General features: G+C 38.6%; 2 protein-coding genes across 2 annotated transcripts in view; both read right to left on the reverse strand.

Moving 5' to 3' along the window:
• Positions 1–12,583, reverse strand: part of LOC127153433 (uncharacterized) — a 30,298-nt gene extending 17,715 nt beyond the window's left edge. The window contains exons 1-3 of the mRNA XM_051094488.1: positions 12,438–12,583; positions 6,730–7,059; positions 1,113–1,397 (exon numbers count right to left, since the gene is read on the reverse strand). Coding sequence (XP_050950445.1) covers positions 1,113–1,397; positions 6,730–7,059; positions 12,438–12,480 — 658 coding nt within the window. The 5' untranslated portion in view covers positions 12,481–12,583. The remainder of the gene's footprint in view (positions 1–1,112; positions 1,398–6,729; positions 7,060–12,437) is intronic.
• Positions 12,584–17,020: 4,437 nt separating this feature from the next.
• Positions 17,021–27,010, reverse strand: part of LOC127153746 (uncharacterized) — a 242,600-nt gene continuing 232,610 nt past the window's right edge. The window contains exons 5-6 of the mRNA XM_051094987.1: positions 19,236–19,315; positions 17,021–18,244 (exon numbers count right to left, since the gene is read on the reverse strand). Coding sequence (XP_050950944.1) covers positions 18,093–18,244; positions 19,236–19,315 — 232 coding nt within the window. The 3' untranslated portion in view covers positions 17,021–18,092. The remainder of the gene's footprint in view (positions 18,245–19,235; positions 19,316–27,010) is intronic.

The following is a 27,010-nucleotide window of genomic DNA, read 5'->3' on the forward strand; positions in this document are numbered from 1 at the left end:
TGTGTATCCACCTGACTTCTGCACAACACAACTGATGGTCCCAACCCCATTTATAAGGCAAGAAATCCCACTTATTAAACCTGACAGGGCACACCTGTGAAGTGAAAACCATTTCAGGTGACTACCTCTTGAAGCTCATCAAGAGAATGCCAAGAGTGTGCAAAGCAGTAATCAAAGCAAAAGGTGGCTACTTTGAAGAACCTAGAATATGACATATTTTCAGTTGTGTCACACTTTTTTGTTATGTATATAATTCCACATGTGTTAATTCATAATTTTGATGCCTTCAGTGTGAATCTACAATCTACAATTTTCACAGTCATGAAAATAAAGAAAACTCTTTGAATGAGAAGGTGTGTCCAAACTTTTGGTCTGTACTGTATATATATATATATATATATATATATATATATATATATATACACATATATACAAGCCTTGCCCACTCCCGACATCAAAATGGATATATTTGCATGAGTTACTAAGATTTACAGATGAGGAAGATACATGTGACATGTCAGTTATGCACTAAAAAAAAAAGACAATGTCTCAAATACATTAAACACAAATATATTCACTGTTGGCTCGATTGGTGGATTGATTTGATCTACAGTATGATTGACATTAAGGGCTGCTTAAGAATAAATGTGCACATAATATTATCTTGAATCACTGAACCTGTATCAAATTAGTAAGATTGCATTTAAACTGTTGTTTATGGAACTTTAGCCCTGACTGATTTGTTAGGTTATTTCAAGTCAGTTGTAGACTTTAATTTCCACTTTTCTTAGCATATTTTATATAACAGGCCGCCAAAAGTTACATCTTGTAAAATGGGGCCTAATGGGTCCCCTTTGTGTAGCCTAAAGAATGCAACCTGCAGCTCTGTAATTTTTTTTCTGCAACTGCATTTTTCAAAACAGCCCAGTTGTGCATGAAAACTGCAACACTGCTTATAATATAAAATTGCACACCCCTACTTGAAAGTAACAGGCAACAGTGTTTGAGACCTGATTCATGTCATAATTGTGCTATACAATACATGATAATGTAATGATACTGTAGATCAAGCCTTTATGGTCAAAAGATGGCACAATTTACCTTTCACATACCTGGACATGATTGACAGAGATCATTGTTGAGATGTGTCGTCTGATTGAAGAATGAATCATTCAGCACACAACTGTAGGAATCAACAAGGCACTTAATCTCCAGAGGTAGAGAGAGACGGTTGTTGAGATCAGATGCACTGATGCTGGACCACAAACTCTTTCCTTTGTACCAGGAGAGAGTCATGTGACTCACATTCACCACTGAACACAACAATGAACAATTCTGCTGTGATGATGAAGGATCTTGTGGAGAGTTCCTGTTGATCGCAGGAACAGGCAAACGATCTGGAATAGAAATGTATTGTAATTAAGAATAATAATAAAAAATATTTTGTGAATAACCGATAATAGACTCTTGAAATGAGACAGCCATGTTGTAACTAATGGGTGTGCAGGCTGATCCAAAGTCGCTTTGGAAGAAACTCTGTTCACGTAGAGGACATCCTCCAGACAGTTATTTTCAGGTATGATAACGAGAGGATCTTAGGGCTCTGATAGTTAGCCATTGGTTTTTCTCTATTTCATACTAATGTGAGTGCACTGTCTTGCTATCTTTGTCAGATATTGAAATGATGTCCCCTGAAAACCCAGAATGACATGTCTTTTTAAGACGTCTTTTGGACATCCACTGCTGACATCCACAGCATGTAAGTACATCCACAGTCACTGTGGACATATTTTCAGTGTCTTATAAGGTGTAACGCCATGCCAGCAGAGGGAGCCCTCACCCACTGACTGACTGTTGCTGCTCCCTCTGCTGCTTCATTGGTAACTTCCTGTTTGGTGGACATAAAAGGAGGCCATTTACAAACTGACTTTGCGAAGTATTGTTTTTCTGTGCGGACTCTACTAAGCATTTTCTCTTGTTTCATTGCCTTGTTTTTGTTATTTTCATGGTTTGGTTTCTTGTCATAGTTTTGCCTTGTTTTTGCCACGGTTTTGTTTCACGTCATAGTTTTGTCTTGTTTTAGCCATAGTTTTGTCTTGATCCACTGTCTAGTTTTCATAGCCTTGTTTATTTTTCTCATTTGGACTGCTCACCGGTATTTGGACTCTTTGCTTGTTTTATTGGATTACGTTTTGTCTTGCCTACGTTTCACGGATTGTTTGGAGATTGACCCTGCCTGTCTGACTACTCTGTGTTCAAATAAAGCTCGCACTTGGATCTCATATGCTTCCCACGAGTCTCCGTTACAGAATACTTCGCCGCCCCACAGATCCAGCAGCTTTTGGACACAACCCACAATCACCATGGATCCAGCATCATGCCTTGTTCAGCTCCGTCAAGGTAACCGGCCAATCGAACAGTATGTTATGGACTTTTGTGAACTTTGTCACTTGGTGGACTTTAAAGAAAGCTTTCTCAAAGACCTTTTCTTCTATGGTTTACGTATGGACATTTCTAACAAAATGCCTGGTCATGCCACTGTTCACTGGTACATTATATTGACTATGCTTTGTTGCTGGCTGGATCGTGTCATGTCTTCTAAGCCAAAGCCTGCTCAAGTCATGTCCACCAAGCTCACGCCATGCCTGCCGCTCCAGGGCCTGCTCACGCCATGCCTGCCGCTCCAGGGCCTGCTTACGCCATGCCTGCCGCTCCAGGGCCTGCTCACGCTATGCCTGCCGCTCCAGGGCCTGCTCACGCCATGCCCGCCCGTCCAGAGCCTGCACCTGTCATGGCCGCCCTTCCAGAGCCTGCACCTGTCATGGCCGCCCTCCCACAACCAGCTCACAAGATGGCCGCCATCCCCAAGCCTGTTCTCAAGATGCCCGCCATCACCAAGCCTGTTCACAAGATGGCTGCCCTGTCTGAGTCCCTGCCTGATTCTCCGGTGTCAAGTCAAGTCAGGGCTACACTTTCTGTGTCAGGTCAAGATACAGCTGTTCTCCATGAGCCAAGCCAAGATACAGCTGTTGTTCTCCATGAGTCGAGCCAAGATACAGCTGTTGTTCTCCATGAGTCGAGTCAAGACACAGCTGTTCTTCTTGAGCCAAGCAAAGTCACAGCTGTGCCCCATGAGTCAAGCCATGTTGTTCCTGAGTCAAGTCAAGTTACAGCTGCGATTCCTGAGTCAAGTCAAGTTTCCAAGTTAAGTTGCAGCTGTGTCCCCTGAGTCAAGTCAAGTTTCCAAGTCAAGTCAAGTTGCAGCTGCATTTCCGAAGCCCAGTCAAGTTACAGCTATTACTCCTGTGTCAAGTAAAGCTATAGCTGTAGCCCTCAAGTCAAGCAGAGTCACAGCCGTGGTTCCTGAGTCAAGCAAAGTCACTACCAATCTTCACAAGCCAAGCCAAACTACAGCAGATCTTCATGAGCCAAGTCAAGTTGCTGCTGTTATTCCCGAGCCAAGTCAAGCCACAGCTGACCTTCATGAGCCAAGTCAAGCCACAGTTGACCTTCAATAACCAAGTCAAGCCACAGCTGACCTTCAAGAACCAAGTCAGGCCACAGCTGTTCTTCATGAGTCAAGTCAAGTCACGGCAGGCCTCCCCGAGTCAAGTCAAGTCACGGCAGGCCTCCCTGAGTCAAGTCAAGTTATGGCAAACCTCCCTGAGTCAAGTCAAGTCATGGCAGACCTCCATGAGTCAAGTCAAGAAACAGCTGTTCTACCAGAACCTTACCAGGTCCCCTCTGAGCTCCCAAGCCACGCAGAGCCCACACTCCCAAGCCACAAGTCCATAGCATCCACACCCTCAAGGTCAACAGACACCCCACTATCTACTGTGCTGCCTGTAATTTGTTGCCATTTTCAGTGTGTGGGCTGCACACTGTGCTCTGGAGACCTCATCTGTCCATGAGTCTGCTCCAGAGGCCTCGTCTGTCCACGAGTCTGCTCAAGAGGCCTTGCCTGACTGCGAGTCTGCCCCAGAGGCCTCATCTGTCCACAAGTCTGCTCCTGAGGACTCGGTTGTCCACGAGTTCACACCTATACCTCCTGAGGTGTCAGCATACGCTGTAGAACCTCCTAAGGAGGTGGTGCCCATTTATTAACTCACTACCACGTCTGCTCTAGAATTGATGCCTATGCCTTCAGAGGTGTCAGCTTATGCTGTGGATCCTCCAATGGGGGCGGCATCCTCCTATGATCTCTCTCCCTGTCATGTCATGGTCAAGAAGGCCTATCATGAAAACTCTGCCCGCCACGTCACGGTCAAGAAGGCCAATCATGAACTCTCCTCCTGTCATGTCACAGTCAAGAAGGCCTATTATTAACTCTCTGCCTGTCATGCCACGGGCAAGAACATCGTCCGTAAACACACCGCTCTGCTATGGATGTCACTAGCTTCACTGTGGATATCTCTGCTCCTGCCTGCTCTGCCTACCTCGCCATGGCTTCCTGTTCTGCCTGCTCTGCCTGCTTCGCCATGGCTCCCTGCTCTACCTGCTCTGCCTACTCCACCATGGCTTCCTACTCTGCCATTGCTCCATGGCCCAGGCCCTCCAGTGATTAATGGTCTGCTACTGCTCCACGACCCAGGTCCTCCAAGGTTCCACTGTCTGCCATTGCTCCATGGCCCAGGTCCTCCAAGTTTCCACTGTCTGCCACAGCTCCACGGTCTAGGTCCTCCAGTGTTCTGTCTGCTACTGTTCCATGGCCCAGGTCATCCAGTGCCTCACTGTCTGTCCCTGCGCCATGTTCCAGGCCCACCTCCTCTGCACGGACCTGGCCCCCCGTCCCACCCCCTGTTTTGCCTCTGTTCCCCCACCCTCCTGGACTGTTGTTTGAGCGCCAGGGGTCGCTCCTGGGGGGGGGGGTCTGTAACGCCACGCCAGCAGAGGGAGCCCTCACCCAATGACTGACTGTTGCTGCTCCCTCTGCTGCTTCATGTTTTGCTGTGCAGACTCTACTAAGCGTTTTCTCTTGTTTCATTGCCTCTCGTAGAAATGATTAATGCCAAATGAGAGGTGTGTGAAGCCACCACGAGGTTCAGTTTTAATTGAAATTAATTTGTTATAGGCTTAGCATTTGAATAAATATTGCTTGTAAGGAATGGCACTATAATTTATATTTATTTGATATATAGGCCTATATATTTAACTGATAAATAAATCAAGTGTTAACCCTTTCACACGTGAGTTTAAAAAATTCTAGCTGAGCCCCCAGAGTGAGGTTTTTTTAGGCGACCGTTATTTAGAAGGTATAGCCTTATTGTTTCCATGGCGACGCATCATGTTTGTCACATAACACAACGCAGCCACAATAGCGCTGTATGACACATGTATCACCTTTTATATAGTTTTTCCCTTTTTATTATTAATATTCACAAACGTGCCGACTGTATTATGAAATATCTGATATTCCGATTCTGAAATATGTGCAAGTAAATGTATTTGGAGGTTTAAACACTTTTATAATGACCGCGTTAGTTGATCTATGCCGAGTGATGGGCGCCGCCATTTTAGTTCGCGCTGAATCCAAGCTGTGGGATTTACAAAACGCAAATTCATCCTCTCCTCCCGAAAAACATTAAAGTAAGTCTCTGGTGAACTTGGAGAAGAGCAGAGTAAACTTTATAGTTACCTACACAATGTGTATATGATATCAATAAAACATGTCGTCAGATAACATTTGTAAGGATCTTTATTGCCGCTGCCATAGACATCGGCGTGTATTTTGCTTAATATAAATGCATCGTTTTACTAGGACGTATGTGTATGTAAATGTCTGGGACCTAAAATAAGCATTTTATTGTTGAAAACACAGAATAGTTGCGATAATATGACAAGCCCTTAGCCCGTCCGATCTGGCTCAGCGCCAGCCAAAGCAGATTTGAATTCAGCGGTTGATCACGTGACGCGCTGAACGTTTGAATCATACCGGTGTGATCGTACGCTCCAGGGACCAGCCAAGAATGATCACACTGGTGTGATCGTACGCGTGAAAGGGTTAAACTTAACAAACATGATAAACACTGCACATGCAATTTACTTTCTAATGATATTCAAAACAGAACAAAAATAAAAAGAATTATATAGGCCTATGTACAAAATTAAAATAAATTATAGTGCCATTCCTTACAAGCAATAGTTATTTAAATACAATTATTATTATTATTATTATTATTATTATTATTATATTTATAATTATAATTATATTTATTATTATTATTATTATTATTATTATTATTATTCACGAGTTCACCCTTAAATCTAATCTGGCAGTAAACAGTAAGCATATTTTGGTGTTCTGTCCTGGGGGATTAATTAATATTTAGTAATTAATATTGATCAATTAATAGATTAATAGATGTCAATGTCCCAGTAAAAAAATAAAAATAAAAAAAATAAATAAAAATGTCATATATACATACAGATACATACAACCAACCCAATATAGACATTATCTGCACGTCGGGCAGGCATCCCATGTTTGTTAGACCTATTACTTTAACATATTCTAAAGACAAAGATTACTGATTGATAGGCCAGAGTGTTTTACACTCTCATCTCATAGCTTATGTGTACATTCTTGTAAGCAGTGACAGAGGCTCATCAAATGTTTTTGAACTCATATATGATCATAGTTACATCACTACTGAAAAGCCCAGCCTAGTTTTACTAATGGATAGCAGATAGGTAGAAGATAGGGCAAATAAATGTGTAATTGTGACTCACCATAGACAGTAACATTGAATCTGTATGTGGTCTTTCTCTTGCTTCTGATGGATAATTGATAAAGTCCAGAGTCTGAACTTGTGGTGTTTGTGATGGTCAGAGATCCAGTCTTATGATCCAGCTTCAGTCTGTCTCTGAATCCCACAGCATCACCAGGAGACGTAGAGAAGCTTCCAGAGATTTTATTAATTGTAGCTATTAGAGTCTCTGAATGTCCAAACTTCCATGTTATCAGATCATCTGTCTGTATTTCAGTAATACCAGATTCTAGAGTGACTGGATCTCCCTTCATTGCTGGCACTGACATCACTGCATCTGTATCAGCAAACACTAGAGAACAAAGACTGTTTCTCAGTCACACACTGCAGTTATTATTGATGTAATACCTTAAAGTTGCTTTAATGAAACTTTGAGCTTGTTCTAGTTTTTAAATGATCACAAAATACTCTTTTTGGCATTGACTTAAAAATGAAATGAGTTTTATGAAATTGCTGTGAATTAAAATAATCCTTTTAAATGATAAAATGAAGTATTTCAGCTGATTTTCAGGTGAGTACAGCTTCATAAATCTGTTTCAAGTGAATCTAAACTGTAAAATAATGTAATATCACTAAAAAATAAAACTGTCAGGGCATTAATGACAATGAAATATATGGCATCGCAAAGATATCTTGGTCACTCATAATCTTTCAGTTTGTCCAAAAAAGTGTTTGATCCCCCAAAATTTATAAACTGGTACAAAATGAAGATTTCTGCACTGTAACAAATTCCTGTTTTTTTTTTTACAGCAAAATTATACAGAAACTTACTGTTTTGCCATTTTACAATTTATTGCTGTAATTTGCAATGCATTATTGGTTATACAGGGTTTTACAAGTGTTAACTGTTTATTTCACTGTTAGCTGTAATTAATTTACATGTAGGAGGTGCTTTCACTGTATCCTAAATATTTGTACAAGAATTTACTGTGCTGTGGCATTATGGTATTGTGCGGGCTGATATGGTTTGAAATCTGGTGGACAGAAGCACATCAACAACAGCTGAAGATAAACTGCAATAATTTTTTTTTTGGTAAGTTCAATTAAATTTACTTCCATAAGTATTAATTATTTATTTTAATGTAAGTAATTCATATATATATATATATATATATATATATATATATATATATAACGTTATATAAGTTTAATCAGGACATTTATCTTGGAGGGATGTAACGTAAAAATTTTTGATTACAGTGATATACCCCCTAAACGTTATGTTTAGCTATTTTGTAAAGGGATGTGTGGTTAACTTTATTTATCTGTTGCTTCAGGCGAGGAGGAGAAATGCGTTGTTATGTTGATATATGCTGCAGTTTGTTAGCTTTATTTGCCTTTGCTTTCTAGAGAGTATTTGTAGTTTGGCAGGCACAGCATTGCTATCGAAGTGCATGTGAGACAAAACTAACGTTACATGAAGTGCTCATTTGTCTTTGCTGATAGAAAAACATTAATATTACCATCGTTGGAAGGGTTAAGGGTTAATTAAGTTATTCTGAATTCAGTTATTCTGAAAATTGTGGCTGCATTGCTTCCTTCACAACCCCGCAACCTCCCAGCAACACCCCCCCCCCCAAAAGACCCCCCAAACTCCCGGATGGTACTCAAAAAAGATTATTTCTTTCCTATAGGGACTTGAAAATGTCAGTTGCATTGCTCTCCATTGAGGGGGAAAATTGTCTAAAGATGAACAAAAGTCTTACAGGTTTTGAACGACATGAGGATGAGTGATTAATGACAATGAAATTCCATTTTTTGGTGAATTAAACCTTTGACACTACTTCAAGAAATAGGCCATCCAAAAATTCTAATTCTGTCATGTATTCATCTTTGAGCTATTGTAAACCTGTAAAAATAAATAAATAAATAAAAATAAAAAATAAAAAAAATCCAGTTAAACAAAATACTTTATGGCTCCAAGTCATTGAGATCCAAAGCTGTTTGGTTTACTCATTCTTTGCAATATATTCTTTTATTATAGAAGAAGAAATACATTTATTCAGGTTTGAAAAAACTTGACATAATTTGTCTTTTTTGGATTAATTATTCCTTTGTAATGCATTACTATAGTTCAGCAAATGCTTTTGAACTATTGAACTAGTTTTATTAAATTCTGCACATGCTTATGTCTGTCTGACTGATGTTTGTGCCGATGTTTTGTTGGAATCAACCCACACACCGGCACCAAGACAGGCACATCAAAGGTTTTAGCAAAAAAGGTGGGAAGGTCTCCGAGAAGAGGAACAACACAGTCAATCCTCATGCGTGTTCTCTTCTCAGAAGGCTAATGGACTTTGAGTGGTTAAGCATGTAAGTTTACAAATGTATCAAAACTACACCAACAGGAGAACCCATAAAATGTCTATAAAATGACACTTGCTTTCAGACTTGTTCTTTGGTCATGTTAAAAAAAAAAAAAACTACTCAACTTACAAAAAATGTTAAAGAATGTTAAATGTTTAAAAAAATGGCTAAATGATTGTTAGAGTATTCTAGGTTTAATGAATCAGCACAGTCATTAGCATTTGTGACAGTGTTCAACATTTATTTCTTTTAAGCAGAAATACTCTATGAATTGCTGTGAGTTTTAACTGAAGTCAGATTAGTTTTGGTACCAAAATGCCATTCTATTGTTTGAACTTAAAAGGGTTGCCATCATTTACTCACCTTTAGTTGTTTCAAAATTCTGAGTTTCTTTCTTGTTTTAAGATATTTTAAAATGTTGGTAACCAGACAGTTGACAGTAGCCACTGACTTCCATATTTTTGCCCTATTATGGAAGTCAATGGCTACCATTACTTGTCTGGTTATAAACTTCATTAAAATATAATCTTTTGTATTCAACACAAGAAAGAAACTCATAGTTTCGGAACAACTTAAGGTAGAGTAAATAATGACCATTTTTATTTTTAGGCAAACAGTCCCTTAACTTTTATTTAACTATTGCTTTATCCTTTAATCTTGAGTTGTTTGTTGTTTTTTATTTTTTTTTTTTGTAACAGCTGAGTTTTGATAAGTTTTTCTGTAGTTGAAAAATTACAATTGTGTTACCAGTGATAGTGCTGAAGTGTTGTCATGTGTCAGCTTTAATAAACAGTTTTCTTACAACAGCTTTGAATTTGAGTGATTATTTTTTTAAATCTTTGTTTTAATGCATTCACATCAGTATAATGGTAAAAAGCACAGTACAGTTCACAGTTAAAATAGTTATTTACAGGAATTTCATAGTAAAAGTGTTAGAGCAACATCTTGGCTTTTGTTGAATTCACAGGATTTTATTGGCAATTTTTGTTGCCAGGTAAGTACTGTAATTTAGCATGATTACAAAAAAAAAAAAAAAAAATGTAATGCATTTTTACAAGTTTAATTTTATAATCCTGTAACAAAAAATACTGTATTCTGCAAACATCAATTTATTGTAAATTGCTAAGCAGTATTATATTGTAATCCATTTTACAGCAATTAGCGGCTATTTTACAGGATTTTATTTGCAAATTTTTTGCCAGTAATTATTGTAAATTCTACAGTATGTTCTTTATAGTGTGAACTTCACAAAACCTCATTCACTTGCACTATTTTCACAGGTATTAACTTTTCCAACTTCAAACTAATAACAAACTACTCCTGCATTCAGAGCTGCTGTTGCGCTTTCAGCTATATGCTTCACACAGTCAGTTGTTTCAGCACATTAGTTTATTATGATGTTGAATCATTAAAACATCAAAATGATCTTCATCCAGCTTAGCAGTAACAACAGTCAGTGAATTTAAAGTAAGACACAATTTTACATGTTTTGTCCTTAGAGGTACTGAATGAACAATATTACAGTTGCATTTCAAACACATGTATTTTATCTGACTATGATATAAATCAATAAAGCAATATACATTTGTAAGATGTGAAATTATTTCCTCATGAATTCAAAATCCAGGAACCCCGACAAAAACAGATGCCATGCAACAAAACAATAAAACTAATCTGGAGAAGAGATCTTCAAAGAGGGCAAACACCACCACCCCTATTGCTCATTTACAACCTCCTTCCTCCCTCTCCTCTCCCTTCCTGCATCTCACACTCTTCCCCCAAAAGGTTCCACTGAAAGTCACTAAGAATGTCCATATACTACATGTGTTACATTTTGTGAATATGTTGAAGTTTTCCTTTTCATGTGTGGTATCATTCTAAAGGTCTTAGTGCGATTGGTAAAATGGTCTCAATTTCACAGAAGTCACTTATATTATGAGAAAGACTGAACACTTTTGTAGAATTGTGTTTTGCTGCTGAGGGGTGTGTTTTCCCCTTAGGGTCGGGTAAGAATCTCCAGGCAGGTGTGACCCAGGGTCACGAGATCTCCTGACGAACCAAAAGGTCTTTATGTTTTTACAACTGATTGGAAGATTTGTTTGTTTTGGTCTGGTATATAAGCGAAGTGACAAAGCATTACGGGGGGATTCTGTATTCAGAAGAACCCCACACTGTGTGTGAGAGTCTCTGGAGCTTTGGCTCTAAATCTCTCACACGCTGCTGTGTATCTCTAGGCGGTCAGGTATGCATCTCTCACTCTTAGATTTATCTTTGAGTAAATGATGTTATGTATTTATTTGAATTGGAACTAAATTTAATTCTGAATTGGACTTTCATTGTTTAATTGTGTAATTGGCGTGATACATCTTACCTGACAAATAAATTGTTATATTTAATTCAGTCTGATCTCTTCTGAAATCATTATTTCTAGTAGATTAAAGTGTAGTCTGATATTTTTCACAAAGTCTGCGTCCAGGATGGTCACACCGAAGTACCAATGGTTGGACCATGGGGAACACCATTAAGGGCTTCCGTTTTCTGACTGTCACTGGCTTAACACGTTGTAGTTCTCGTGATTATAGAAAAATACATTTTATGGTGAGGACTGCAGGGTGCAGTCTGCATAAAATGTATCATAACCACCCCTCAACCTCTGAGTAAGCCCAGAACTGGCGAGTTTGTGCCATGCGTTCACTGTTGGCCAAGTGAATTGCAAAGCGATATTAGGTCCTTAATAAACGAATAATTGAAAGGAGGGGATTTACAGAATAATCAAGTATCTGAAGTAATACACATTGATATTGGTGGTCAGCCTAAATTAGAGTAAACACCTAAATTCTAACGATCATATGAAATTGGAGTCAGATTAAATATGGAGCTAGATTAAAAGTGAAACTAAATCCTGATAAATTAAGCGAACTTTGCAGATGCGCTGTGAAAAGACCGAACCAACATTAAACCTTCAACCAGACAACTGGACTCCGCATTTGGGCCAGTGGATGGATCCTTACACATTTGTTCAGCTTTTGGATAAGACTTGAAGATTATGTTCAGCTTTTAAATAAGATTCATGCCCTATGCAGTCTGAAATTCTGATCGGACATTACCTAAATTTAGGGCAGAGTAAGTTCAGTAAATCTTTACACAAAAACAGCATCAATGAACACTGAGAATGAGGAGTATTGCACCTTAAGATGAAAAGAGACGGATGCTACAACACTATTCTTACTTAATATGAAAAGAAGTTAACAGAAACTATGCACTAATGCACTGAATGTGAGATCACTGAGTCTAGACTAGAATTCATAATAATATGCTTGTTTGATTCATAATTAAAATTATAAAAACACATTTTTAACTTACCAATCAGACATGACAAACAGCAAAAAACAAACAAGCCAAACATATCCTATAGCAGTTCAGTTGAAAATCAGTCAAAAGTCAGTTTTGCAAACTGAAGACGTTTGCAAAGACACTGTTGTTGTTTGTAGAAAAATCCTGTAGACACACTTCAGATAAAAATTACTTCAGTCTCTGTCAGTGTGTGTCTTTTAGGGGGTTGTACTCCAGTTCTGCTGTTTTTTTCTGAAAACCACAGCCCCATGCTTTCGTACTGCTGTGTGCCATTGCGGTATGATACTGTTGAGATTAATGACTATTGCTTGTACTAGATTAATTTACAAATGTAGTCCAGAAACTAGTACTTTGTATTATTTGTTTGCTTCCAGACAAAATCCTTAGTAGTACAAAATTCAGGACAAAGTATGGACATTTTTTTAATTTATGTCTACCTGAATTTTAGCATAAACTGGTCAGAATTTGTTCTGTTCTGAGACACAACAAAGGAGAAATACAACCAACGATCTACAGTATACATTTTCATGTACAGTATAAACATGAATAGTGCAAGTGGACAGAGTATTTTAATTTGTAGGATAATACTAGCTAGAGACCAAGGATTGTGATGAGATTGGAAATGTTGGTCAGAGTTTGCTGAGTTGCTTTTCTGAGTTGCAAGTTTGTTGATTTGCCTAAATCTGGAAATATTTTTTTAAAACTTTCTAGAGAAACTGGAATATTCCTCTTGAACACTGTTGCATCTACATGAAACAGTTGGTGGAAGTATAACTGCAGCCAAAACAAACCACTTCTATCATTCTATGCAAATATAAATGTGTGTGTGTTATTTTTCACAGTTTGTCTATTGTTGTGACTTAGTTCCTAAATGAAAATTGTATTTATAAAGAAGAGGTTTGTAAAGAGGTCTTGACTCTACAGTGTTGAACAGCTTGTGCCCAATCTCAAAACTGTTCACCGAACTAGAGGCAAACCACTGACATTTCAAAATGTTCTGAAACAATTGTGATTTTTTTTTTTTTTGTAAAATTTAAGATCATGTGACTTTGGAAGTTCGATCCTAGGCAGGGCTGGCCCTATACACCTAGGGGCAGATCATTTTGGGGCCCTGCCTTGCAGTGAATAGTGGAATATTGCCATTTCAAACCAGCAACACATTTTACACATAGATATGCCAGTACAAGTTGCTATCAGTTAAAGCAACTCAATAATGCATTTTAGACTGGGACTATAGCTTAAGCCAACTCTGTAAAACCAGGCAATTTACAAATATTAAATATTTCATATTTAATACCTATACCTACTTTCAATAAAGACCAGATTAGATCTTTAACGTCAATGTAATGTTACCACTTAAAATGATGTTATTAAAAATTACCTTGTGCTTGTCTCTTCTCATCGTTATTTTTTTTCCCCCTTTCTGCGCCTGGAGGATAGAGTTGTTTCATTTCATGGTCCAATTTCCAAAATAAATCAAAGTCCAGGGATGGGGCAGGTGGCGGGAGCGAGTGGGCAGGCAATAAGGCAAAGGCCACGTATATCAGTAGCCAGGTTTCCATCCAATTTTTTTTTCTTTTTTGTAAAAATAAATAAATAAATAAATATTTATCACTTCTATTTTTTTTTTTTTTACTTTGCCAGCTTTGTGGCCACCAGAGTCCCAGTCTACAACACATCCTCTCTGTCTGCAAGACTGCTCTGACCCAGGGCCGGTACAGGTGGCGCCACGACCGTGTTCTGCGGAAGCTAGCAGAAGTCATCGAAGGACGCAGACTCGAAGTGAACAAAGTTAGCTCGCCAACACCAGACCAGCCTGTTCAATTCATCAGGCAAGGGGGAGAGGCATTATGCAGTATCATAAAGGAGAAGTCTTTGTTGTTACCGGGAGGTGAGTGGGACCTGAGAGTGGATATCAGCCACCAACTCAAGTTCCCACAACAGATTGCGATAACATCTCTTCGCCCAGACATTGTAATCTGGTCTACCACCACAAAGACTGTCATAATGGTGCATAAATAAGTTAATTTGATGTTCCTTTAGTAGGCTACATTGCAAGATAAAATGTCTTCTTTTTGTTCTGAAGATCTTATTTTACGTGGATACTGGAATGTATAACATTTTAAATTAATTTGTTTTGGCTTGTTAGTAGCTTCTTATATTTTTATTTGTGTTCTAAGTATTGTTCCATTAAATTATTATTATTATTATTATTATTATTCTTTTCTGAAATGAGGGGAAATAAAATATGTTTGGCTGTCTGTACCTTATTATGACAATGAAGCTGCGTTGTCGAGTTAGCAATGCTTGACTGCGACCATTAGGGCTGGACAGAAACTGCTACACGGGTGTGGCAAGGGGACTCTACAGCACCCCCTGGAATTTGGAGGGCCATATATCATACATACTTGCACTTACACATATGAAACTCAGTACACATATAGAACTCATCAAACTGAACAACTTTCACACTCCTTATTAGGTCATCCCAACAAGAAGTTGGTTATTCTGGGTTTTGTCAAAAACGAGAAACAGAAAGTGCCTAATAACTTTTGCATACATCGTCTGATTTTGTTCAAACTTCAGCAGTTTGTTTGGTGTATGAGGCCGATCACATAGATGTGACTATTATAAGTCAAAGTTGTAGCACCACCACCTAGCAACAGGAAGTGTGTCTCTTTTAAAAATGCTTTGAAATCACATGGTTGGTTTTACCCCATTTGCTTCAAACTCCATCAGAATAATGTCAAAACGCGGCCAATAAGAATCTGTAAAAGGGTTGTTGATACTTTAACCCTCTGGTTGTGTTTGGGTCAAATTGATTCATTCTTTTTGTCAACTCGTTTTCTTTAATTTAGGACTGGTTTTGTGTTTCTATTTGCATCTGATTAATCATAGGCCTCATTTTTCTGAGAAAATGTACCTTGTTTTTTGAGTGAAAAAATAATTTTTTATAAGTAATTTTCACAGTTAAAAAAATGTGCACTGTTTCTCACACTAGTGTGCTTTAATGTTTAATCAGGAAGTTTGCTTTTAAATGTTTTTATTTTGTACAAAATTGCAAAAAGTCACACTCATCAAAAATGGCCAGCCATTGAAAGTGAATGGGAAAGATCACAAAAAACAGATCTTTATTTTGAAATGATTTTATTTTCAGAAAAGGGGCACAAAGTAACACTTATGCTGTTCCTGTTAAATATGACCATCGTGACATACAAGAAAGAACACATTACGATTATTTACATCATAACATTTCATGGAACAAACCAAAACTGTTATATATCCTGCACACTGACACTGTCAAAGAGAGACAATGTCATGAAACAACAAGCTGAATGTCTCTCTGTGCTAAAGCATTTATTTGTAAACTTTTGTTTACTCTGTGAGAACATGAAAGCCCCAAAACCTAGGCTAAAAACAAGGCAGTTTGAACGTGTGAGTGTGTGAGAGGTTTATCACAGAGAGAGTTATCATGAAATCCAGTTCAAGGTAGGATGAAATAGGTATAATATTCACAATAGTGTGTGTGAGAGATAGCGTGAGTATACATGAATCTATACACGCACAGGTCCAAGGCCTTTATGTTTGCAAGCACAAAATGCTCCTGAACACTAGCTGTTTCTCTTACTTTCGTTCTTCCCCATTCACTTTCAATGGCCGGCCATTTTTGACAAGTTTAACTTTGTGCAATTTTGTACAGTTTTGCCTACTTTTGGATAAATGAGGCCTACGATTAATCGGATGCAAATAGAAGCACAAAACCAGTCCTAAATGAAAGCAAACTAGTTAACAAAAAAAAAAAAAAATAATAATAATCCAATATTTCGTGATAATATAGCATAATGGCAGATTTATAAGCAATTTTTTTGGAGTCCGGTCATTTTTGACCGGGAACACCACAAGTGTGACAGGAATCCGAACACAAGCAGAGGGTTAAATGCTGTTGCCATGGCAATGTGTCAAACTTTAACATTTGTTTCCTGTGTTTTTGGGGCACTTAATATCCTTAGAATTTCATGAAACTCACCACATTGTCACGGGAGGGAGCAAAGTGACAGAGACAGTGGGCGTGACGTCAGGCCTCGGAGAGGCTTTTATTGAACAATATATATATAAAAAAAAGTGTCCAAAAGGGGGAAATAAAAGTGTCAGGGGGTCTGGTGTCCTCGGCATGAAGGGGTTCCGTGAAGGAGGGGCAGTGTTCAGAAGGGAAGGGTCCAGGTAAGGGGCGGAGTCCAGGGGCTGCGGCACGAGGGGTAGCGGCTTCCTTCAGCAGCTTCATCCATCATTTCATCACGGCACTTCCAAGGCGGGTTAATCGGCCCGGCATCCTGGCCCGCAGCCTTCTGGGTGCGGCTTCACGTCCGGACCGCGGGTCCGTCAGCTCATCCATGGTGTCCGCGGCGCTCAGCCCCTCCACGCTCCCTTCCTGGACCCACGAGGACACCAGCGTGCATGCACGGGGAAGAGACCGGTCTCCCGAGGAGATGCATGCTCGGCATTTTAACAGCGGCGGTGTTGAGGCTTCATTCACATCAGGTGTGCCTCATCACACGCCGCCAGACCTGGATGTTTCCGCCGCCAGACCTGGATGCTCTATAGCGCCATCTTTTGTCAAAAGTGGGGGGGGGGGGGGGGTTAGTTTTAGCTGCAGACACCAGTGGATTTTTGGAAAAATATAGCTGTGAATAAATTAATACTACTCCTACAAAGCACATCAAATTTACACCAAACTTTGTCAACGTGATGCCAACATACTGAAGATGTTAAATTGCGAGCAGGTTTGGGATATCTTTAACTTTTTTGACGTGATGATTTATTAAAGTAGCAGTAAAAAACAACCATAATTTTCAAATGCAGCATCCAAACACTTCAAAACTTTTTATTAAACAGCTATATAAAAAACTCTACTAAAAATAGAAAATTAGAAAAATATTAAAGATCTGATCTCACTCTAACTCTGTGTGGGGGGGGATGGGCTTTTGTGTGTGTGTTAAGTTTGGTTTGTGTGTGTGTTATGTGTGACCATTGAGAGTGGGGGTAGTTGGGTGCTTATGTGTATGTGTGAGAGAGACACAGAGAGACAGAGTGCATTTAAAGTGCATTATCCTAACTCTTCACAATTTTTTTACATATGAAAAACAAGTCATTCATAGAAAATATGTTTATCATGTTTTTAGAAGCCACATGTAAACTAGACGATAAAGACTATAATACCAAAGATGAACACAAGATGACCTCATAGGATAAGGAATCTTTTTTTCCATGTCATTTTTAGTCTATCAGAATGATTTAAAAGCATTTTACTTTTAACCCTTTCATTGCTGTAACCCTTTATTCCAAACTGCCACAAGGTTACTGTCAATGCATGTGCCCGCTGGGCAGCATTTGTCTGATGCCATCAGGGTGGCGAGGGCCTGTCATCGCTGCTTGCAGCTATATTTTTATTTAGTTTCTGTGTATACTTCCTTTATATTTTATTTATATGTGATGCATGTGTATCTGTTTACTCAAGCTTACTTGCAAAAAAAAAAATGGAACTGTTAACTAGATGCTGGCCACTGAATTAACTCTAACTGGTCAAGTGTGGCATTCAGTGGTCAAATATGTCATAAACATTTCTTTATTATTGCCTCCTAGTGCCCTGGTATTAGTGTGAGGGTCTCATAGCGACGTCTGTAAACTCTCCTGTTCAGCTTTGCAGGATCTGATGTCATAAACCAGAACAGAAACAGCAGCAACAGTAGCCATGGCCACCAGAGCAGAGACAACCAATCGGATAACTGATACAGTAGAATCACAACAGCAGACACAATCTGAAAAAAGAAAAGAACACAGAGATGTGAGTATCAAAACCTTTAGCAAACAAAATAGGGTCTTTATATACCAAGGGTCTCCAACCCTGCTCCTGGAGAGCTACTGTCCTGCAGAATTCAGCTACAGCCATATTCAAACTAACGTAAACCAGCTAAACAAGTGCTGCGTCCCAATGTGCCTACTTATACTACACCCTTAAAGTATGTACTCTTTTGGTATAGAAAAAGTACACACTTTTGAGTCTGTAGTAGAAGAGTATGAAAGCTTTGGGACATATTATCACGTCACACAACTGCGTCCTGTCACAGTAAACTGGCCTGTCAATCTTGTCACAGTTAACATCCTCCACATTTATTTTAATTTACCTTCCTACCGTATTGGAGGAAAAAGCATTAGCATCTGCCAGTCGCAGGTCTTTAATGCTGAAAACTCTGCTCATATTTTCTGCACAATGATCCATTTAAAAGTTGACGACCAAATAGATGATTAAAAAACTTCACATTGCTCTTGCAGATTAAATATAACACAGATAACATTAAACATTTTTTTTATTTTTTTTTATTTTTACCAGGTTAAATGATTATTAGTAACTCAACCCTTTTTTTCCAAATATCTCTACCTAACCACCGGTCGCACACATCCGCCATGTTTGTAGTTTTTTCAACACGTTTTATTTGTGTTTGTATTTCTGGACTGAATCCTTTACCAAAGCGCAATGAATTGTGGGCAATATTAGCCATTCGTGTGTGCACGGATCCACACTTCAAAAATTGACCTGAAATAATAGACCATCCGGGGATACTTTGGCATACTCTTATTGTAATCTCACATACTATTTAGGATGGATAGTATGAACATTCGGACACAGGGTATGTGTTCAGGGTTACTTGATAATTATAGACAGGTGTGTTGCAGAAGCGTTGGAACTGATGTCTGCAGAAAGGTAGATCATCAGGCACAGGGTTGGGGATCCCTGATATATACATGTACCTGAACATGTGTGACAGAGTTTGCTGATGTCCAGATGTTGAGTCTGGTTGCTGATGGGATTGTTGATCACACAGCTGTAGGTGTTGTTATCCTGATATTCCACCTCCAGAGGTAGAGAGAGACTGATGCTGAGATCAGACACACTGATGCTGGACAATAAACTGTTTCCTTTGTACCAGGAGAGACTCACATCACTCACATTCACCACTGAACACAACAATGAACAAGATAATGATGATGATAATGAACATTGTGAAGAGTTACTGCTGATGACAGGAACAGGCAGATGAGCTGAAAACATGAGAGAATAAAGAGAACTGAGAAAAAAAAAAATCACCATATAGTTTCACCATAATTTACTCATTTTAACCTGTATAACAAACTTTCTTCTGTGAAACAATTCCAGGGCCTATTGTAAGAAATTATAGTCTGCCTCGACCCAGATTCCACTCCACAATATATGTTTAATCATGCTCATTTCACAATATGGCTTAATTATTATAGAGAAGAAGAAAGTCAACAGTTATGTTGTTTCTAGACCATTTAGGATGATTACATCCTAAGCAAATGGTGGCCCATTGCAGCATGGAAGAGGGTGTGGGACACTGAGAACCATCTCAGACAAAGAGGTGTTAGAACATGATTAACATACAGACCACAGCTGTTATGTGTTATGAAGCGGACGGGACACAGATGGTAAGTATATGCAATAACAGTTTATTGAAATGAGTTCAGCAGACAGGGTGAGACAAAAAGGTGAGTAGACAATCTTGATATAGTTTGAGAGCGTAGAATGAGATTGTAACCAGTCTTATTTCCGTTGTACACACAGATGATCGGAAGGAGACGAAGCCAAAGACGAACACCACAACCACACACCACAACTCACAGGATGCCACGAGGAAGACGAACGATGGGAGTCTGGAGGAGAACGAGGAGCTGACAAGGAGAGCACAGGTAAGTTCACAACAGGTAAGTATAACAGGGAATATGCTGAGAATAGCGAGTCCACTTCGAATAGTCGAGCTTGGACAGTGAATGTGGAGTGGTGTGTGCTTTTATGTGGTGCTTAATTGATGAGCTGATGGCTGTCAGGTGCTGGTGATCAGAACTTGGGTGATTGTGAGCGTTGTGTTGTAGTGAGGGTGGAGCCTGGCGCGGATGTAACATTATGAAAGGAGCAACTTCATTTACATTAAGGGTAGTAAACTTTAACTGTATAAAAGGTTTGAGCTAAGGAGGTTCTGGGTTCATTCCGACTCTGTTGAACCCAAGGTACAACATGTACTTTGCCACTACTATGCTGCAATAAACATCTTCATCAAGATCTTCTACGTCCTCCTCACTTTTTCTTACACTATATTCACAATTTTTTTTTATCTTACCTTAGGAGTTCTCTTAAATAGCTGTAAAAGTTTTTAGCTAAAAGGTTTTCTCTTAAAACCTATTCACAAAGCTGCTGAGACAAACTTTTACTAAGGAATAGAGAGAAGTCTTAAGCTAAGAGTAAGGGCTGATATGCATAAAAACAGCCTTTTAATTAACAGAGTAGCATACCCACACGGAAATAACCTATATAAACATATATGTTTTAATATAGGTTTTGATATAGGTTTTTAATATATGTGACATATATAAAATTGGCCGTTTTCCTATAATATAGGAAAACTAAAAAAAAAAAAAAAAATGCAAAAAACTTATGTGCGAACACGTGAAATTGGTATCACATGTAATTGGCATGTTATGGAATTTACCCACACGGAAATAACCTATATAAAAATATATGTTTTAATATAGGTTTTGATATAGGTTTTTAATATATGTGACATATATAAAATTGGCCGTTTTCCTATAGGACCAGATCCTGTCATGAGCTATATAGGAGACATATCTTGTATGTACATATAGGGCTTTTTTGTGGATATAAAGAAGCAATACAGGAGACCTATATGGCCTGTATATGCACATATATGCACCTCAATTTTGCCTATATGTGGCATATATACGCATATATGCAGCATATATATTATCATATATGTGCATATATACCGCAGGTTTCATATATGCGCATATATCCTCATATAGGTTCTTTCCATGTGGGTAATCATGGCTGATAATAAAACATGCAAATTTAAAAGAAAACCAAACTCTTGCCTAACTAGTTAATGAAAACAAGGATATAATCAAAAGAAAAATTGGGATAACCTCCAAAAATAAAAATAAAAAATACATGGGAAAATGTGTGCAAATAAATGCATCTTGTTTCTAAAATATTTACGTTCAGAGGCAGATTGCCGACAAAAGCCATTTTGTGATTTTCATATGGTCCACAAAGCAGGACCATGTGAAAATATAAAACGTAGTCCATATTCCATATGACTCATTATAGTATGTGTAAAGGTTCTGCAAAATATCTTTTTTTGGTTGTTGTTTCACAAAGTGAAAATAAACAAATTTGTAATGAGTTTGTAATGTTATGAGGACAAAATGATAACAGTACGTTAATTGAATGTTCATTTTTAATGTGGCTATGCATTTTTAAGATGTTGGTGTCCCATTACACTAGAAGCAAAAATCTTTTGTTAATTCAAATATAACTTTAGTGATAAATTATGTATGTAGTAAGTAGGGCAAATAAATGTGTAATTGTGACTCACCATAGACAGTAACATTGAACCTGTATGTGGTCTTTCTCTTGCTTCTGATGGATAATTGATAAAGTCCAGAGTCTGGACTTGTGGTGTTTGTGATGGTCAGAGATCCAGTCTGATGATCCAGCTTCAGTCTGTCTCTGAATCCCACAGCATCACCAGGAGACGTAGAGAAGCTTCCAGGGATTTTATTAATTGTAGCTATTAGAGTCTCTGAATGTCCAAACTTCCATGTTATCAGATCATCTGTCTGTATTTCAGTAATACCAGATTCTAGAGTGACTGGATCTCCTTCCATTGCTTGCACTGACATCACTGCATCTGTATCAGCAAACACTAGAGAACAAAGACTGTTTCTCAGTCACACACTGCAGTTATTATTAATGTAAGAATCTACAGACTGCCCCAATCCAGATTCCGCTCTACAACATATGTTCAATAATTTTGACTTCCTAAAATGGCTTCATTAGGGAAGAATAGTTGTTGTTTCTAGATCATTTGGAATGATCATATCCTGAGCAAATGGTGACCAATTGTAGAATGGGTGTGGGTATGGGACACTGAGAAACATCTTAAACAATAGGGTGTCTGAACTTCATTAACATACAGACCAGTTATGACAGGAGCAACTTCATTTACATTAAGTGCAATGCTGACGATACTCAGCTCTATATTTTGTCATGGCCCTGCGAAACATACCAATTTGAAAAAATAACAGATTGTGTAGTTGAGATAAAACTGGATCATGAGTAATTTCTTACTGCTAAATTAAAAAAAAAAAAAAAAAAAACAAAAACAAACAGAGGTGTTAATTATTGCACCTAAAACCTCCATGTACAACAACCTAAAACACTGTCTAAAACTTGATGTCTGTTCTGTCAATTCTTCTTCATCAGTTAGGAACCTAGGTGTGCTATTTGATAGCAATCTTTCCTTCGAAAGCCACATCTCTAGCATTTGTAAAAATGCTAAATGGTTTAGCTCCTCCGTACTCCTCAGAGCGAGCTCTTATCACATTATAGTCCCTCATGTCCGCTGTGTTCTCAAAACTCTGGCAATTTGATAATACCTAGAATATCAAAATCAACTGTGGGCAGCAGATCATTTTCTTATTTAGCGCCCAAAACTGGAACAATCTACCTAACATTGTTCGGGATGCAGACACACTCTGTCGGTTTAAACCTAGATTAAAGACCCATCTCTTTAACTTGTCCTACAAATAATTAATTTCTATAATCCAAATCCGTTAAAGGATTGTTAGGCTGCATTAATTAGGTCAACCGGAACCAGGAACACTTCCCATAACACCTGATGTACTTGTTACAGTATGCATCTATGCTAATATTAGTCTCTATTAGACTCTAGAGAGGCAGAAGACACACAGACATTTGCAACAAGGTTAAGCTCTGGCAGGCAAAACTTAACTTCAGGTACTTTTGCGGAGAATGTAAATATCACTTCCAAACCTCTTTCAGAGACCTTGGCATTGTTGTATATTATCAGTATATGATTTTCTAAGTTACATTCAATATTATATACACTATATTGCCAAAAGTGACAGCCCATTCCTAATTCATAGGGTTCAATATGACGTCGGCCCACCCTTTGCAGCTATAACAGCTTCAACTCTTCTGGGAAGGCTGTCCACAAGGTTTAGGAGTGTGTTTATGGGATTTTTTGACCATTCTTCCAGAAGCGCATTTGTAAGGTCACACACTGATGTTGGACGAGAAGGCCAGGCTCTCAGTCTCCGCTCTAATTCATCCCAAAGGTGTTCTATCGGGTTGAGGTCAGGACTCTGTGCAGGCCAGTCAAGTTCATCCACACCAGACTCTGTCATCCATGTCTTCTTTGTGCACTGGTGCACAGTCATGTTGGAAGAGGAAGGGGCCGGCTCCAAACTGTTCCTGCAAAGTTGGGACCATGGAATTGTCCAAAATGTCTTGGTATGCTGAAGCATTCAGAGTTCCTTTCACATCAGATTGCCAGATGGAGAAGTGCGATTCGTTACTCCAGAGAGCACGTCTCCACTGCTCTATAGTCCAGTGGCGGCGTGCTTTACACCACTGCATCCGACGCTTTGCATTGCACTTGGTGATGTATGGCTTGGATGCAGCTGCTCGGCCATGGAAACCCATTCCATGAAGCTCTCTGCGCACTGTTCTTGAGCTAGTCTGAAGGCCACATGAAGTTTGGAGGTCTGTAGCGATTGACTCTGCAGAAAGTTGGCGACCTCTTCACACTATGCACCTCAGCATCCGCTGACCCCGCTCCGCCAGTTTACGTTGCTGTCGTTCCCAAACGCTTCCATGTTCTTATAATACAGCTGACAGTTGACTGTGGAATATTTAGGAGCGAGGAAATTTCATGACTGGACTTGTTGCACAGGTGGCATCCTATCACAGTTCCACGCTGGAATTCACTAAGCTCCTGAGACCGACCCATTCTTTCACAAATGTTTGTAAAAACTGTCTGCATGCCTAGGTGCTTGATTTTATACACCTGTGGCCGTGGAAGTGATTGGAACACTTGATTCTGATTATTTGGATGGGTGAGTGAATTCTTAGGCCGCAAAGCCGTGCCTTTTTAATGAAAGAGCCAATGCGTCACTGCAGCTGCCGTTAGAAGTCCCGGTTGCTATAGAAACAGTAAGCATTCTGAGACATGCACTCAGTACTGCGCATGCACACTGGCTAATCTAGCCTGAAAAATAAGCTTTTTTAAGTGCTATTGGAGCATAAGGAACAATATTTATGAGGCAGTTCTTGTCAAATTACATTGTTGATTTAAAATATGAAATTTAATCGTAAGCTTGGTGAACAGTTTTGGAGAATTTGATGTTCCCCATTCAAAGAGATAGGACCTGCACTTGCATGCCCAAGAGGCATTTCAAAGATGGCCACCATGTGAAATTACTTGCCTTAAAGGGACTTTGCAACATAATCACATACATTTTATGCACATTTTTCCTTTTTAATTCACAGTATTCATTTAGTAGTTGTTAATTACTCTTGTCTATCTTTTGTTAATAAAGTTTATTTTATTATACTTGTGTCTTCCTTGTGTTGATAATACAGTAGGAGGTTCTACAAGTTAGAGATCCCAATCTTTCTTATGTGATGTACACATAACAACTTGTTAAGTGACACGTGATCCAAGAATTATAACTTCATCTGTGACGTGAGTACACATCACTACACAATTTCGCCACCCTAGGTTGGCAACAGCAAAACTGACTACATCTTTGACAAAAAAAATAAGATTTTGATGACGTTGCAGTAAATTAAAAGAATTCTGACAACATCATTGACATCATTTCCTGTTTGTTGCTGCCACATGCTTTGAGTTTGAGATCCGTAAAGTTAATTATTATCTATTATCTAAAATCAATTTTATACACCATAATTTTTGTCTTATTATGTGTGATTATACCCCCTGTTGTATTTTAAACATAAAACAGAGTGCCTTGTTATCACTAGATTTATTTTGATTTCCAGAGTCCGCTACTAGCTCATAGCCCGTTAGCACCATCAGCAAGGTTGCCTCTAATTTTGCTTAAATTGTTTACACTCTATTCACACACATTACCATTGTTTATTCACTTGCTTCATTACTTGCTTTAATGGTAAATTTGTGTCTGCCTATGAGTGCAGGTGAGGACATATTCAAGCTGCACTTGGTGGTGGCAGTAGAAAAGCAGGCTGAGCTGAGAGAGTGGAAAGCCATGCTGGAATCTTCCCGAGCTGACACTTACAAGTCTGAGTTAAATATACAGCGCAATACCAACAATCCCACCACCTCTACTCCATGTGATTCTCTGTACTAGGGTGACCACCTGGCAATAGATCTGTTGCGGGACATAGATGTAATTTTGCGGGACAATGTGGGACACATGAAATAGATAAATTTTATGCTTTTATGCTATGTAAATGCTGACTACATCCGTTGTCATATGCGTTGATTTATGTTTCTGAACACGCACATGCCAGCGTGTGTGTTTTTTGGAAAGTTAAAAGAATCCACTTGCAAGAGAAGAGATTTGTGCTTGTGCATTTTGATGTGCTCCAGCATTACTGTGTTGTCTGGTGACCAACTTCCTGGTTCAGGTCCTCCGCTCCAGATGTGATGTAACGATGTGATATTCAGTTATCTAATAAACATACACTTGCTCATTACATTATTTTGGTATTGTTGTAAAGATTACAAATTATTGGTATGATGGCCCGTGGCAGCTAAAGTATGGAAATTAAATAAAAAAGTCTGTTTGGCATGGGTTTCGAACACACGCTAAAATCAGTTGCGCTATGTGGCAACAGTAATGCAGCACTGAGCTACCGAACTGCACTGATTTGATTGCGGATTTCTGGATTCAAGTGGGATTTTACTCATTACTCGTGACATTATGCAGCTGGCTGAATCAAGGAAATGTGCCCAAGGTGCCCAACTTGTGACCTGTGTTTACTTGTTATGAAAAAGAATATTATAGTAAAAGTATACTATATTTTATGGTTTATGATGTTAAAGCACATTCCCAGCTAACAATTTTTGGTTCCCAGAACGTTCTGGGAACATTAGGTTTTGGTTCCCAGAACGTTCCCACGAACGTTCCCTGTTGGTTAGCCAGGAAAGTTTTCTTAACGATTTGTCTTATTCGTTAATATATAAGATTAGAAGTACCATAACCCAGATTTTGTTTATTAAAGCACCAAATAACATTGACTTCAACAAAATATTGGATTTTAAAAATGTGAATTTTATTTTGACATACATTGAAAACGAATAAGATTTATTTGACTTTACTTAGAATAATATTACATTCTTTTCTTACCACAGAATTAACCACAATGTGCTTCTCTCTTTTGGTCAGTACAAAAACTTCTCCGTTAACATCATGTTCTCTTCAATTAGACGTGTCAAATTTCCCTGAAATCACAATATTTACTCTTGTATATGTATTCATTATAAGTAATTATTCATTAAAGAGATCAATCAACGAATGTTAGTCAGTTAGTAAAACGAAATGACCGTTAATTTTTAAATTACGCGAGTGCGTGGCTTTCTGTGAAGGCAGGATTAAGCGGGTGCTGGAGAAACACCTGCAGATCAGAGGCGCGCAGAAAAGAA

This window comes from Labeo rohita, chromosome 22 (genome assembly GCF_022985175.1).
Source record: "Labeo rohita strain BAU-BD-2019 chromosome 22, IGBB_LRoh.1.0, whole genome shotgun sequence".
Lineage (NCBI taxonomy): Eukaryota > Metazoa > Chordata > Actinopteri > Cypriniformes > Cyprinidae > Labeo > Labeo rohita.